This window comes from Homarus americanus, unplaced genomic scaffold, assembly GCF_018991925.1.
Source record: "Homarus americanus isolate GMGI-L3 unplaced genomic scaffold, GMGI_Hamer_2.0 scaffold16430, whole genome shotgun sequence".
NCBI lineage: Eukaryota > Metazoa > Arthropoda > Malacostraca > Decapoda > Nephropidae > Homarus > Homarus americanus.
The window spans coordinates 3,580,096-3,594,363 of record NW_024729259.1 but is presented as its reverse complement, the minus strand read 5'-3'; the positions used below and the strand labels follow the sequence as shown (position 1 = coordinate 3,594,363).

Here is a 14,268-nt window from a genome sequence, read left to right as displayed (position 1 = left end):
TCACTTTCCGCGATTTCTCATTTGCACGATACCTTGCCAGAACCAGACTTTCACTTTCCGCGGTGCATCTACTCATATACGCGGTGAAGTATAATTTTTTATTTATTTTTTTTTTATTTAGCTCATAAAATTCATACAAATTACCCGGCCAGAATATAATTTACATAGCTGGAATTCTTACAATATGATGACCATTTTGAATATAAACATCATGGATTTTGCATTAGACATACAAATTTTAGATCTAATGTAATAATTTGGTTTACACAAAGCAAATATTTTATCCTTTGTGCAGAATATATGAAGTTTACATTCAAAATATTCCCTGACCTGCAAGGAATCCAGAAATGTCAATTATATTATCCTAACTTTAGTCTGAGTTATTATTTATTACTAAAAATGTAAATATACTATTTTCTCCCAATCGCTTCTCTGGTAGGGAGGGAGGGAGGGAAGGACCGACCCAGCTAGGGAGGAGTATTTTGATTGACAGATAGTGTCCTTGAAGAATATTTCTTTGTTTATTTACTGAAGATATATGTTTTAGCTCATAAAATTCATACAAATTACCCGGCCAGAATATAATTTACATTGCTGGAATTCTTACAATATGATGATCATTTTGAATATAAACATCATGGATTTTGCATTAGACATACAAATTTTAGATCTAAAGTAATAATTTGGTTTACACAAAGCAAATATTTTATCTTTTGTGCAAAATATATGAAGTTTACATTCAAAATATTCCCTGACCTGCAAGGAATCCAGAAATGTCAATTATATTATCCTAACTTTAGTCTGAGGTATTATTTATTACTAAACGTTAAAATCTAGAGTTTTCACCCAAACATTAATCAGAGAGGTAGGATCTAGTGAGCTGGGAAGAGTGGGGGGAGGGGGGGGGATTTGAGTCCATTATTTGAATGGACATTAACCTGGCGACTGTATTTCTCTTAAATATTAATTGTGTAAGCATACCATCATAAAATTTAGATGTTATTTTTACTACAACATAGGTATTGTGTCGGAAAAAGTGGAGTTTGGGGGTCGGGCCAGTCTCCATTGGAATTAATCCCATATGTTCTGTAAGTGCGCACATGTGAAAACAAATCGTCATTACTTTACATAAGAATATGAAAGCAACACTTATTTACTGTTCATATATATTTTAATTAATGTTTCTGAATTTGTTTTTATTGAATTAAAGTTTGTGTGTGCAAAATTAACAATACAATTTATTAATAATACTGTACGTGGAATATTAAAACATACGAGGAGACGAGACGGCTGCCGGCATTGTTTTTGTTAAAGCTTACAAAACCAGTGACTGATTGGTTCTACATATAAAACTGAAGAAAATAAGACCCTGATTGTAGCTGTAGTAAAATTAATGTAAAAAAATTAATATGGTTGTTTGAAGTACCTGTAATGTTATTTAATGTTAATAAATGGAACAATATAAGTAGCTAACCATTAATGGTAAAAAAAAAAGTGAGACTGCGCGTATGTAAGTGCGCACACGTGAAAACATATCGTCATTACTCTACATAAGAATATGAAAGCAACACTTATTTACTGCTCATATATATTGAAGGGTTAAATGTTGTACTCTGTATAGACAAGCAGAGAGAGAGAGAGAGAGAGCAGCCGAACTGCCGGATGCAAACAAACCTTAATTTCCCGCGGCTTTGTTGTTGTTTTTTTTACGGGGATTAGCCCACCCGGGCATAGGTCACTAACCCACATTGGGGCCTGAGGGGCAAAAATTTAATACTCCTGTAATAATAATAATAATAATTCAGATAAAAAAAAAAAAAAGAGCTGCCTATCTACCTATTGGACAAACTAAAATCGTTCCGGACCACAGAATGCCGGACTAGAGAGGTACAACCTGTATCATGAAGGTCTGTAATAATGAGGAATTTTCTTTTTATGACACTCATTTTCATAATGATAATTTAATTTCCCTAGTAAGTACAGTATTTCATAATAATTAAATTTCTCACCTCCTTGTGGTGGTGAGCCCAAACTGCCCTCCCATAAGGTAATGTACCGAAGTTATACAGTATTTTATTAATGCTTTTCATGTGTTAGGTACAGGTAGTATATTACAGTAGTTGTGTACTAGTTATCATTACCTTAGTTAGGTAAGTTTTTTCTTGTTTGTGAACTGATTTCATGTTTTTGGGGTATGATATTGGGGAACAGAACCCTATTTTTCCTACATGTTCTATTTGTTATACAAAAATTCATTTAACAAATTTCCCCCCACAGGGAACCTAACCTCTTCATACATTGAGGGATAACTGTACTTGAAAATTTCTCAATGAAGTAAACAATTACTATTACAATTAACAGATGACAGGACTCTATGCAGTACACAACACTGAATGGTCTATTGGCTCCAGTGCTTGGTTTTGAGCCTGAGTTCCATTAATCAATAAATTCTATGCAGTATATATACCATCATTGCCTCCTTTGATAAATTGCTCAAAGCTCATATTTCTCTCTCCATGCACTATTCATCACTCACTGTTACAGTTGCTAACACATCTCTTCCCATATCAGCCCACAATCAATATAAATACTGTACCCTGTATATACATACAGTATACTGTATACATGAATGTACACTCACTAAAAGATTATTCTGCACCTTTTCAGGGTTATACAATATGACACCGGTCCAAGAAATCTGATAACACTCATCACGGCTTCTGTTGCAGTGATCGCTGCAGATGGTTTCAGAACCAAGGGTGCAGAATATTTTTTTAGTGTGTACACATCCCTCATATTCAGCAGCTGTTGGTGGAAAATATACAACTTTAAAACCAAAATCACTGTACTATAGTTAACTAAAATGTGGTACATAAAATAACTGCAATATTTACCTGTATTTGTAGCTCTGCTTTGGATATCAGCTTTGCTCTTCTCTACAAGGAGTCGTACTATACCAGGTCTATTGTATCTAGAAGCAAGCTGTAATAAAACATACACACAAAAATCATGCACTAAAAAATATGAAAATCTAAATGTCTGCCACTTATGAGATGTAGTTTTTGTATAAGTGAGATGGTTTGCTACTACAGTACATGTGGGGTCAAGGTGGCTGTATTACAAGTTCTACAATAATCATTCAAGTGCCATTACGTCAAGCTCGTAAGTGTCATAAGTCATGAACTTCTGTCGAGGCTGTGAATACTATGAATAAACAGTTAAGAAGTGATGGCACTACTTATGGAGGAAGCAAAATAAAAAGTTAAGGATTTACCACTTAAAATACAAATACAAATAAACACTTCTACCAGTAAAATATGAAAAAAAAAAATTATATATATATATATATATATATATATATATATATATATATATATATATATATATATATATATATATATATATATATATATATATATATATATATATATATATATATATATATATATATATATATATATATATATATATATATATACCATGCAAAAAGTAATACTGTACAGTAATGTCATTAACGAAGAACTGATCCTGGCAATCCCATTTTACAGTTTAGTTGGGCCAAGGAGACTTCTCTGTAGTATCCATCAAGTACAGTATCATGGGTTGTAACCCAGGCTACAAACCCATCCCTCAGAAGGTGTATGGGAGGTAAAAGTCACCATTCAGTGTTGACAGCTAAATGAGTTTTTGGTGTTTCAGTAATACAGGTACAGTATCTGCATATCAGATCTCTATCAGGTACAATACAGAATGTTGTACCTGGTCAAGCAGTCTGGAAACAGCATATAGAAATGAGGTCATTTTGATCTTAAAAGAGAGTGAGAGATGTTAAGGTTAACATGCATAGCTACCCCATATTAAATATCCTAATGTCAAAAGGATGTCAATGCAAGTCTTGCATTCTAAAAAGAGAAATTTAAAAATGATTCTGCTGAAATAGAATGAACTTGACCTTTTGGGATTAAAGTCAGATGCACATGGTAAGAATTGCACATACTGTACAAAATTTTCAGAAATGATGTTGCATTGACCTCAAATGACAAGAAGGTGGGGCTAGTTGTCAGGATGTACCTAGCAGCAGTTTGAGTGCCAAATGATATCATTGCCATATGCATAAGTATTATTTTATTGAAATGTAGGTTTTCAGTGTCTATAAATTGCTCTGAACTGCTTCACTTGTTACTTGACTCATGCATATAAATTAAACAGCTTGTAATTCTGGTCTCTGTCAACTGTTGTAGGTGGAGCTCATTTTGCACTCTGGACCCATGATAATTTCTGACTATCCTCAAGTACGTACAGTGGGAAATACTAAATACACACTCAAACATAGATGCTGACAGATTGTGACACTAAATAGCTTAAAAGATCACACTAACTTTAAAAATGAACTTACATGTAATGGTGTTACTCCTTCCTCATCACGAACTTCAACATAGGCCATTGACGTTAGGAGCATCTTTGCAATTTCTTCATAGCCCTTCATACTTGCTATGTGAAGTGCAGTTTGACCATTGTTATTTTTCTCATCAATTTTCTTATAGCCACATTTAAGTAGTTCTAACACAATGTTTATGTTGCCTGTAATGATCACATATTTTGTCAAAACTATAGAGTAACATTAAAATATCATATTGGTTATAATCATAACCTCTGTCTTTCTGGGGACCTGTCACTATTGTGCTACACTGTATGAAACTAACTTTTTTTATTTCACTCTTTAAAGTCTTTTCAAATATCGTGCACAGTGACTAAAAACAAAACCACACACATTTACTTTTGTAAAATATTTGTTTTGTTACGGTACAGCACTCCCCTCTATCACTCCACTCAAGCGACCATCACTATCAGTAGCACATCCTTTCTAAATATACTGTAATTTGAAGTCACAATCTATGCTTCTTGTATGTTTATCACCCCTCTTTCAGTGCATCCTTTTCCCCATCCTTGTATTTTTAAGTCCTCCCCTCTCCCTCCTACCATCCATATTTGACTTTATTTTAATAATAATAATAAAATTTACTCAGTAAAATAATCATACTAGTTTACAATTGGTTTGTGACACTAAACAGACAACTTTCTAATTCAATAGTACATATTGTAACTTAATTATGAAACAACCAAACCCAATGATTCATCCAGTGTGTATTATAGTGATGTACAGGTATATGGTAAATCTTACCTTGACTGGTGGATCTGTGAAGAAGACTGGAAGAGCCATGAAGTCTAACTTCAGCAGGCAGTTGTTTTCCTACACAAGGGTGGCTCAGGATGGTGGATGAAGCCCCAACTGGGTTACTACAATAATGAGTTATCAGAGTGTCCAAGCCATGGAATACTGGGGCTTCATCTGCAACCACTGTCAAATTTGAAATTTTGTATAATATTTCTCACTGAATCATGAGTCCTTCATGTTTGTTTTGCTCAAAACAAAATCATATGGGTTAATTATATTCATCTAATTTTCAATCATTGATTACATTCATTCACATTCAAACATCCCACTGTGATTTGCATTTACATGTATACTGTATTTACAGGGTATTCTTATAATCAAAGCAAAGTTTAGTATATTTACCTGTATATACAATATAAACTTAAGTACATTTTCCTGGAAACATACCAAGAGAAAAAAATGCATCTTCTTTGTATTTTTGAATCAGAATATGTATTGGATGACCTTCAGTGATGAATGACAAGACATAGTTTCCTCTAGACGAGCAGCTTTTCCGTATGAGGAATGTTCCTTCTTCTCCTCCGTCTGCAATAAAAACCAACTGCTTTGAATGGAAATGACATATGCATTGTCTGCCAATGCTGGGTTACAGGGATTTATGGGCCACCTGTACTAAAACCTGAAGCAAATCATCTTAAGACAAGAATGTTTGCAACTAGATCATTAAAATATTTTTTGTACTATGGTTCACAACAATGGCAGGTCCAACACAGGCCAGTGAGTGCCTATGTTTAATTAATTACCGAGGATCAGTTTCTCGAATCTGAGCATTTAACAATACTGTACAGTACTGTATTTAGGCCTCAGAAGAATGACTTGTGTACAGTATGGTTCATTAAGAAGTTGGTTTATCTCGAAAGAACTCGATACTGTAATTTCAACTAGTAAATAATCTCATATTGACATGAATAATAATGTTTTCAGCTCTGCAGCTGAATAGCCCATGAATATCCTTCTTCAAATGTCACTGTATAGTTTAAGATATTCCTCTAATGAACTAATGTAGTACCTGTTAATGTATGCTACCTCACTTTTGTCCTCCCATGTTTTATTCTGTGCGAGTAATGTTTTCCACTCGCAACTTGTAAATGAACATCCTCATTTGTTCTTTCCACTCAACCCATAACTTGTACCGGGGTAAATGTCACGAAGTACAAATCTTTTCATTAAATAATATCTCCCTGGTGTCTTTATTTCATGCTCTATTCTCTAGTTTGAGACATCTTAAAAGATTCTTGCATACCTTTTAATAAGATTTCCTTTGCTTCATCACTTGTGATTTTTCCAAAGTAACATCTTTCTTCATCCACTTCAGAACGAGAAGCAGAGGAAGCCATTCTGAAATATTAAAATATATGGTACTGTAGTCAAATGCTAATCCACAATCTAAAATTGTTAGGTTAGGCTTGAGCAACTGGCTTAATGCTGCAGTCTGACAGCCACCATTTAGCAGCACAGGCATAAAATCATGTGGATGAGAGTGTTTGTTTGAGGACGAGTTCATTGGTTCATTTCACGGAAGGATAATTTTTTATAGGCTGATGGTAGAAGATAAATATTATTTTAGGCTAGGTTAAGTTATGTATGGGTAGGTGAGATTAGTTAAGTTAGTCTAGTTTATTTTTATGAACAATAAATTATATAATGTAGCAATATTTGGTGCTTCCGGAATGTTAGCAATTACCAAGCATTTCTGGTGGAATAGGTCACCAAGGTCCATGAATATTTGTTCATAAATGCACAAACCTAATCTATCTAATCTTAAATAATAGTTATCTAGTGTATATATACAAAAATCTATCTCTGAAAGGAACAAACACGACATATTAGATATACAGTACTGTACAGTACTGGATGTAAATAAAATACCCGGTAATGTGGTGGCAATTTTATGCTCAATAAATACTGTACAAGCATACCAAAGACAGCAAGTAAAGAAAAATAACATAACAGATATCAGTCTACACCCAGCTAACTTTAGGCCTGTTAATCAGACACAGACGGCAAAAAAGCATAAAATAAGGTAAGTTAGTTTTTTTAACTTAACTTAACCCAACCTACAGTTAATTTTTTACTGATACTGTATCCAAAATAAGCAGAGCCCCTCATTTTAGTTTCAGCTTGTGATTGGTTGGAGCCATTCGCCTATGATCCCCTGAGTTTTGAGTCAAAATTATCACACACTTGTCTTTCAACAGTCAAGTCGATTGGAGGGCAAGTGATGGAGCTCCTAGCAAAATCTCTCCGGACCTGGGAAATCCGGATTTTGGAAGATCCAGACAAAAGTTTTGGGGTTCTGGGCTAAGTAGCCTCCTAGAAGTTTCCCTAAAAAGCATTCCCAAACCAGAGCAAAGAACAATTTAGGCCCGTGGGCACTGCTTGACCCATCAGTTGCTTGAACACAGGTGCACGAGGAGGTGGAAAACATAAACAGAGTTGTCAATTGTTGTTTGTGGGAATATTATTTCATTCACTCTAGTAATGATACAATGTTTCTTATTATGTTATCATTGTAATGACCACGGTTGTACACGTCAGTTAACGTAAAATCAGACGATTCATATTACGCTCAATAGCCCACAAAACATGTAGCTATGCCTTCTTTATTGAGTCCCCCATCTGAGGCATCCATTTTCTCATCACTTCAGGATGCCTGAATCCTCCATTTTCCCAAAATCTTAGAGTGCACCCAAGACTCCGTATTCGTTGGTATAACGACGCAAAATTTGAAATTGCAACTGTAGTCGTAGCTGTTAAGGCAACCTAGATATGTCTGATTACATATGGAACATTCAAGATCCCTTGTGAGTGATGTTGAAAGCTTCAACTGTCTTTAATGTTAGTGAAACTTGTCAAGTCTGCCAGTACGAGGGGCATGACCTTAAATCGTCTTTGGGGATAGCCATGAGTTTATAAATACTGCTGAAATTAGATCATTTTGATGCCCAAACATCAGAGAATCTGATGTTTGTAGTTTAGTTAGTGTCAGTTGTTTATTTAAGAAAGTCATTAGTCTCCTGAAAGATGCTGTCAAACTGTATAATCTCCAAAATCTAACGTATCCCCATGAATAGTTCCTTGTTCGTAGTTTTGCTGAACTTGTGAAAATAGTGTTGTTAGTGTGTGTATTTGATTTCCATTTCACTTTTTCCTGGCAAGCTAAATCTCTGATTAGATCATAAAAATAGACGTAAGAAATTCACCTGACCCATGGCATTGATTTTCATAGTTAAATGTACAACGACTGAGTAGAATGTAATTTCTGTCATTGCGTGATTAGCCTTTCTGGAATGTGTAGCAGACAGGCCTGAGTTGCCAGTTAGCTGTATATAAACTTGTGTACGAGGAGCAGCGTCACATCTCTGACGCTGTCCATCATATCTCAGGTATGTGTATGTTCCCACGCCCAACACATTAAGACAGTTTAACTCGGTGAATTTTGTGAATATCAGTGTTCATGTTGTAACAGTGAAATTGTCATTTACCCAGTGAAAGAATTAATGTAACGTAAATATCGTCTGTCGTTGCCAGACGAAAGATTATTTGTGATTTAGTTATTTTTGTCACATCTTTGGAACAGAGTGTGTGTTAGCTGAATACCTGACAGTCACTGGGGGACTGTGTCGGACTGCAACCGGCTCTAACAGCGCTCTTTGTTTGTTGTGGGGATAATTAGCAGAAATATAGTTATCCCATGTTGAGTAATGAACCCTTAAAATATTGATAATACCAGTAATAATGTGTTATGTGGGTTGAGTACATCATTCATATGTACTACCAACTGAAGGAAAAGTGCCATGTTGTTCATTCCAAAATAACATGATGTTATAAATAATATGTTAATTTGGGATATTGTCAAGTGTCATATAACCAATGTCATATTATGGAATAAATTAAGTTTGTGTTTACCTTTACTCTAAATATTCTCTTGTTCTAATTGTGTTTTGTTTTGTTCTGTTGCAGATGTATATGGAGTTATGAGTTGAATAAAGCCTTGATTACTGAAGGTGTTTGATCTCATACGACAACCATCTGTATTGACAATGAAATAATATAATGATTGTTTAATGTTGTAACCAAGAATTGAAGATTTATTCTGCTACTTGGAAAAGTAAGACCTAAGGGTCCAGTCCTATCTGAGAGTGTAAAATAACCATCTTATTTGTCAAAGAAATAATATAACAGTTGTTTAATTGTGTAATAAGTAATTGAAGATCTATTTTATGAATTGTAAAGTAAGACCTAAGTGGTCCAGTCTTGTCTGAGTATACTGTGGATTCTTGAGTGCTCTAGATTTACTAAAATTGGCTTATACTGGGAATACGGTCATATCATCCAATCACAAAACAATACGTCATATTGGTAGGCGATGTTTATTTGGATATCAATAAAAAATAAACTATACTGTAGGTTAGGTTAAGTTCACTAACCTTAAAAAAATGTAGGGGTATAGTGGAAAAGACCTGATTATTATGTCTATCGTACACACAAACACTATTCTCTTTAAGGCCACTGAGCTAATTACCAAATCTTAAATAAAAAAAAATGACATTTACATGATCATGGCAGTAACACATACGTTGTTTTATCATATTTCCATAACAGACTAGGTATTGAATTTATTCTCTTGGTCACTTGTCAGCCACTTGGGTGATTTGGTCACGTCTCTGTTGGCAAGTACTGTATTGGGCATGTATACACTGGTTCCATAATGTATCTGTACCTGCACCAGGGTTGGTCAAGTCTGGTCTTGAATGAGATCAAACTCGGTGTCATCACAACACTTGACAGATTTTGTCAAGAGTTCACAACTAACACACGCCAAAAAGGTTTGCCCTTACAGTTTTCTCAACTTCTGGCTTCTTCAACCTTAAGCTATGACCCCTCGTGGGGTGTTCTCTTAATGATTGGATAAACAGGCATCCATCCAAGATGAAAAGTTCTAGGTGGCACAACGATTCATATAACACGTACTCACAACACAACCTTATATAATGACTTTAGTGTAAATATAAGGTCATCTTAACACATTACCCATCTGGCACTTAGATATGCTGACTTATAGACGCATTAACCTTCTAGTCCTCAACCAAAAATTTGGATATAACAGATACTTATACATGTAACTCACGAGCCATCTGTCACTAGCACAAGTGTCAACCGAGACACTACTAGATGAGTGACGAATTGTGTGACTAACTTCATTCCGTATTACATCTTAACCAACAAACTTACCTTAAGTACTGTTCTTAAAACATGAACTCTTCATACTCGCACTTATTGTTGCAACTGTGAGACGAAGAGATAACTCATACTGGCGAGGATGTCCGGGAACGATAATGCTCATGAGTCATTACCATCCATCCTTGTTTACACACTATTAACACCACACACTACCTCATACACCACCAGTAATATCTCCTCTATATAACCATAACCCAGTTTTGTTAATATCACTCATCTCTATACATTGCTCTGTTTTGTTGTATTTCTATTGGGAATAATTATTGCATATATTGGCTCTGATAATGAACGTATATTAATAATTATGTAATGTGGATGAAATACTATTATTAATATTTGTGATATGTGGTATATATATATATAAGATTTTATTACACATTGCGTATTTCCAGCCTACTGTGGGATAACTCTACACTAGATATAATTCCTGAGTTTAATGAGAGTCAAGCAACAATCTGCAGACATACAAACATTAACCTAATAAACAGCATCTATTTCAATTGCTAACTTACTCTTCGTTGTAATATAGGCATTTTGGAGATAAAATTTAATAAAACTATACTAATATGTTGAAATCCGGGGAAAATATTGTTAAAAGTTAGGGAAGATAGAGAAGAGGTGCGCGGGGGGGGGCCGGAGAGGTGTACTTGGCGCACCTGTCACACCCTCACCTATGGCTCTAAATACTGACACAGAACACACTCTTATTATGTATGCTGCAGCCATTCCTGTACCTCCTCTTCAATTGTGAGTTACTTATGATGTAAATGTAACTTTAAAATGGCACTAATTACTATAAAGTAACAATAGTTTATTGTGTACACAGTAGCCATATCTGTAAATTCTCTTCTGTTAACTTCCTTATTTCATCAATACAGTGCAACGTTAAATCGATAAATATTACTATAGATTGAATATATTTCATAGTTAGTTTCTTATACCGTCAATATAAGCGTATGATAATTAAAATGAATCTAATCCATTATGTATACAGCAGGTGTCTGACCTTTTCATCAAGTGAGTTCCTTATGATGTCAGTTAAACCAAAATTGACAAGTATTACTCATAGGTGAATACAGTTTATTGTGTGTGTTCCTTATAATATTAATATAACTTTTAGATAGCTAATACTTAGATATTTCACCTGAAGATTAAGCTCCCTAATGCTACTTGCTGAGGTTAGGTTAGCATCAGGGCAGGTTAGGTTAAATTAAGATAGGTTGCTATCAGGTTATGTTAGGGTAGATTAGGTTAAATTAGGTTGGGTTAGGTTAGTTTAGGTTAGGTTAAGTGCTTTAGGGTGATTAATCTAAAGTAAAAATTAGCCGGGGGTGGGGGGGGGGGGTGGGGTCAATATTCAGGTGTCCCAGAAACAGCCCACCAGTCTCAGTCTCTGGTCAATATAGTGCTGGTCATATTTAGTTTTCTTGGTTTTATTTTGTCAAATTGACATTGTTTGTATATCTGCACAGTTGTACTGTTACTTTTTCATCTTTACAATTTGAAATGATGAATGAAATGCTTTGATATAGTCTCCATTGCATCATCATATGGCAGTACGCCTGTTCCTCATATTGGTAACAACTGGATGGGGAGGCCGATAGGAATATAATTTAAATTAATAGTCATTTAAAATTCTGGCAGTTCTCTGCATGAGAATGTTGCCAGTTAATTTGATCCACACAGAGGATAATAGTGTATACCGATAGCTGTGGTCGACTGTACCAACCATTCTGAAACTAGTGAATGAACACTGCTCACAAAGCCATGAACCACATCGACCCCATGGGTACTGATACTTCTTTGGGGGTATTGTACAGTACATACTACGCCAATGTGAACTTCAGTGAAAATTTTTCTGAATAAATGTCGACTCAGTATAATTAGGTAAGGTTAGGAAAGATTTGGTAAGTTCATTTTCTTTGTACAACTATGTTTATACAGTACAGTATATTGCTTGTTGAAATTAAGTGTTGTGCTTAATGATTTTTTAATATCCTTTACAGTTTGTATGAAAAATGAATCTTAATTAATTACATGTGACAACCATCTGGAAATGTTGGGCCGTAAACAAAGTCTTAGAGGGGAGCACATCCTTGCAGACTTTGGACCAGAGGAGATACTAAATGAAAGCTCAGACATTGACTGGGCCAATAAGGTGAATATTTATGCATATACTGTATTAACACTTAACACTGTAGAAATTAAACAGTTTGTCCATAGATATTATAGTACAATTTTGAACAAAATCGGAAAACAGTAAGGGCTGAGAGCATTATCGGTCATGGGGCTTCTTCAGGATAAGAGGAAATTTTCTCATGGAATTGTAAATTAAAATTTTTAAGTACTGTAGCTTTGTCATTCTAGCATTAAAAGCCTAAATGAAATGATGAATTAGGATTTATGAAATTTTTTAGAAGTTCATTAACACAACTATATATTGTATCACAAGTAAAGTATCTTGAAACTAGATCTTAAGTCAGCATGTTGAGAATAACCTCTATCGAGCCTTTGAACAACGACAAAGAAAAAGGTACAAAAACACTCCCATGGGATTTCAAATTTACAGTCTTAATTGGTCTTTTTGTAAAATGAATTTATATTTTTCAGAGATGGATACGATGGCTCCTTCGAATATGTTCACTAGTATCTCTTGTGTCCGTGTCAGCAAACACACCACGCTCCAAAGAACTCTACCCAAGTTTACAATATATTACCTTTTGTTCAGATCTGGCAATCACATTTTTCTTCACTGTGGAAATGGTTGCCAAAATGCAAGCAAGGGGAATTTTAAAGGTGAGGATTTGTTGAAATTTTGATGACTTGTTTCAGTTAAACAAATAGAAAATTTCCATTCGTACTGTTATCAATATTAACCCCTAATACACTTTAGGGATGCCACTTCAAATATTTTATTTTGATAACACCAGACGATTTCATTCAGCACAGAGGGATCCCTATACACATGGGGTTCAAATAGTGGCTATCATCAGTGGAAGTTAGCTTGCTGTAGGGAAGGCTGTCATTATCAGTGGACATTTCATGTTCCTTGTGTTCCATTTTTGTGCATATGGGGAAGGAGGAGGGAAACCTTAGCTGTTGGTTTGGGTTTAAAAAAGGAAGAACTAGTCATTAAATATATTCTGTAAATCATTGTACAGTACAGTACTGTGCAGTAATAATGCAATTCACACCCATGTAAGCATCTCAGCTTTAGTAAGCAAATAGGATTCCCTTCATTGTTTTGTATGTAAGAACATCCATCAGTATGTGATAGCATGTCACTTTCAGTCTTTCCCTATAAGTATTAGCACTCTTGAGTTATTGTTCCTCATTCTTTCTCTCAAAATACTCGTACCATTTATATCCCTTTCTTTAGCTTGATGCATCTACCAGGTACCTTATATGACAAATTACAATCCAACCATTTCTTTGTTTTAACTGTAGAATGAAAGACAAAAATAGTGTCGTGAAATTTGGCGAAAACATATGCCAAAGAGCTAAAACTTTTGGTGCACTGTCTTGTAGTAGGGCTCAAAAATGTTTTACAAGTTATATTTGATCTGTGGACAAAACCGCGACATGACTTTTGTCTTTGGTTGTACCTCCCCATAGAGTTATCTTCACCTCACTATTTTTATACCTCTTCAACTCTTAAAATATTATGTTCAGAAATCATAGGTAATACCTGTATTGTTGAAAGAAAGAATATTTTAGCTGTACAGTAGTCTTATTCACTGTAGATCACTGATTAAAGCTATCCTCCATTACCTGTTGCTGTATTGTTG

General features: G+C 34.8%; 2 protein-coding genes across 7 annotated transcripts in view; one reads left to right on the top strand and one right to left on the bottom strand.

Annotated features, from left to right (window-relative positions):
- Positions 1-10,671, bottom strand: part of LOC121866426 (tyrosine-protein kinase Shark-like) — a 30,795-nt gene extending 20,124 nt beyond the window's left edge. For 2 of the 4 annotated variants that reach the window (XM_042366086.1, XM_042366089.1), the window contains exons 1-6: positions 10,368-10,464; positions 6,480-6,574; positions 5,624-5,761; positions 5,183-5,359; positions 4,397-4,581; positions 2,895-2,982 (exon numbers count right to left, since the gene is read on the bottom strand). In XM_042366086.1, coding sequence (XP_042222020.1) covers positions 2,895-2,982; positions 4,397-4,581; positions 5,183-5,359; positions 5,624-5,761; positions 6,480-6,574; positions 10,368-10,441 — 757 coding nt within the window. In that variant the 5' untranslated portion in view covers positions 10,442-10,464. The other 2 variants (XM_042366087.1, XM_042366088.1) reach the window with 2 other exon arrangements.
- A 418-nt stretch (positions 10,672-11,089) lies between these two features.
- LOC121866425 (sodium leak channel non-selective protein-like) overlaps positions 11,090-14,268 on the top strand; it is a 36,014-nt gene continuing 32,835 nt past the window's right edge. For all 3 annotated transcript variants that reach the window (XM_042366084.1, XM_042366085.1, XM_042366082.1), the window contains exons 1-3: positions 11,090-11,227; positions 12,487-12,638; positions 13,091-13,276. In XM_042366084.1, coding sequence (XP_042222018.1) covers positions 12,537-12,638; positions 13,091-13,276 — 288 coding nt within the window. In that variant the 5' untranslated portion in view covers positions 11,090-11,227; positions 12,487-12,536. The remainder of the gene's footprint in view (positions 11,228-12,486; positions 12,639-13,090; positions 13,277-14,268) is intronic.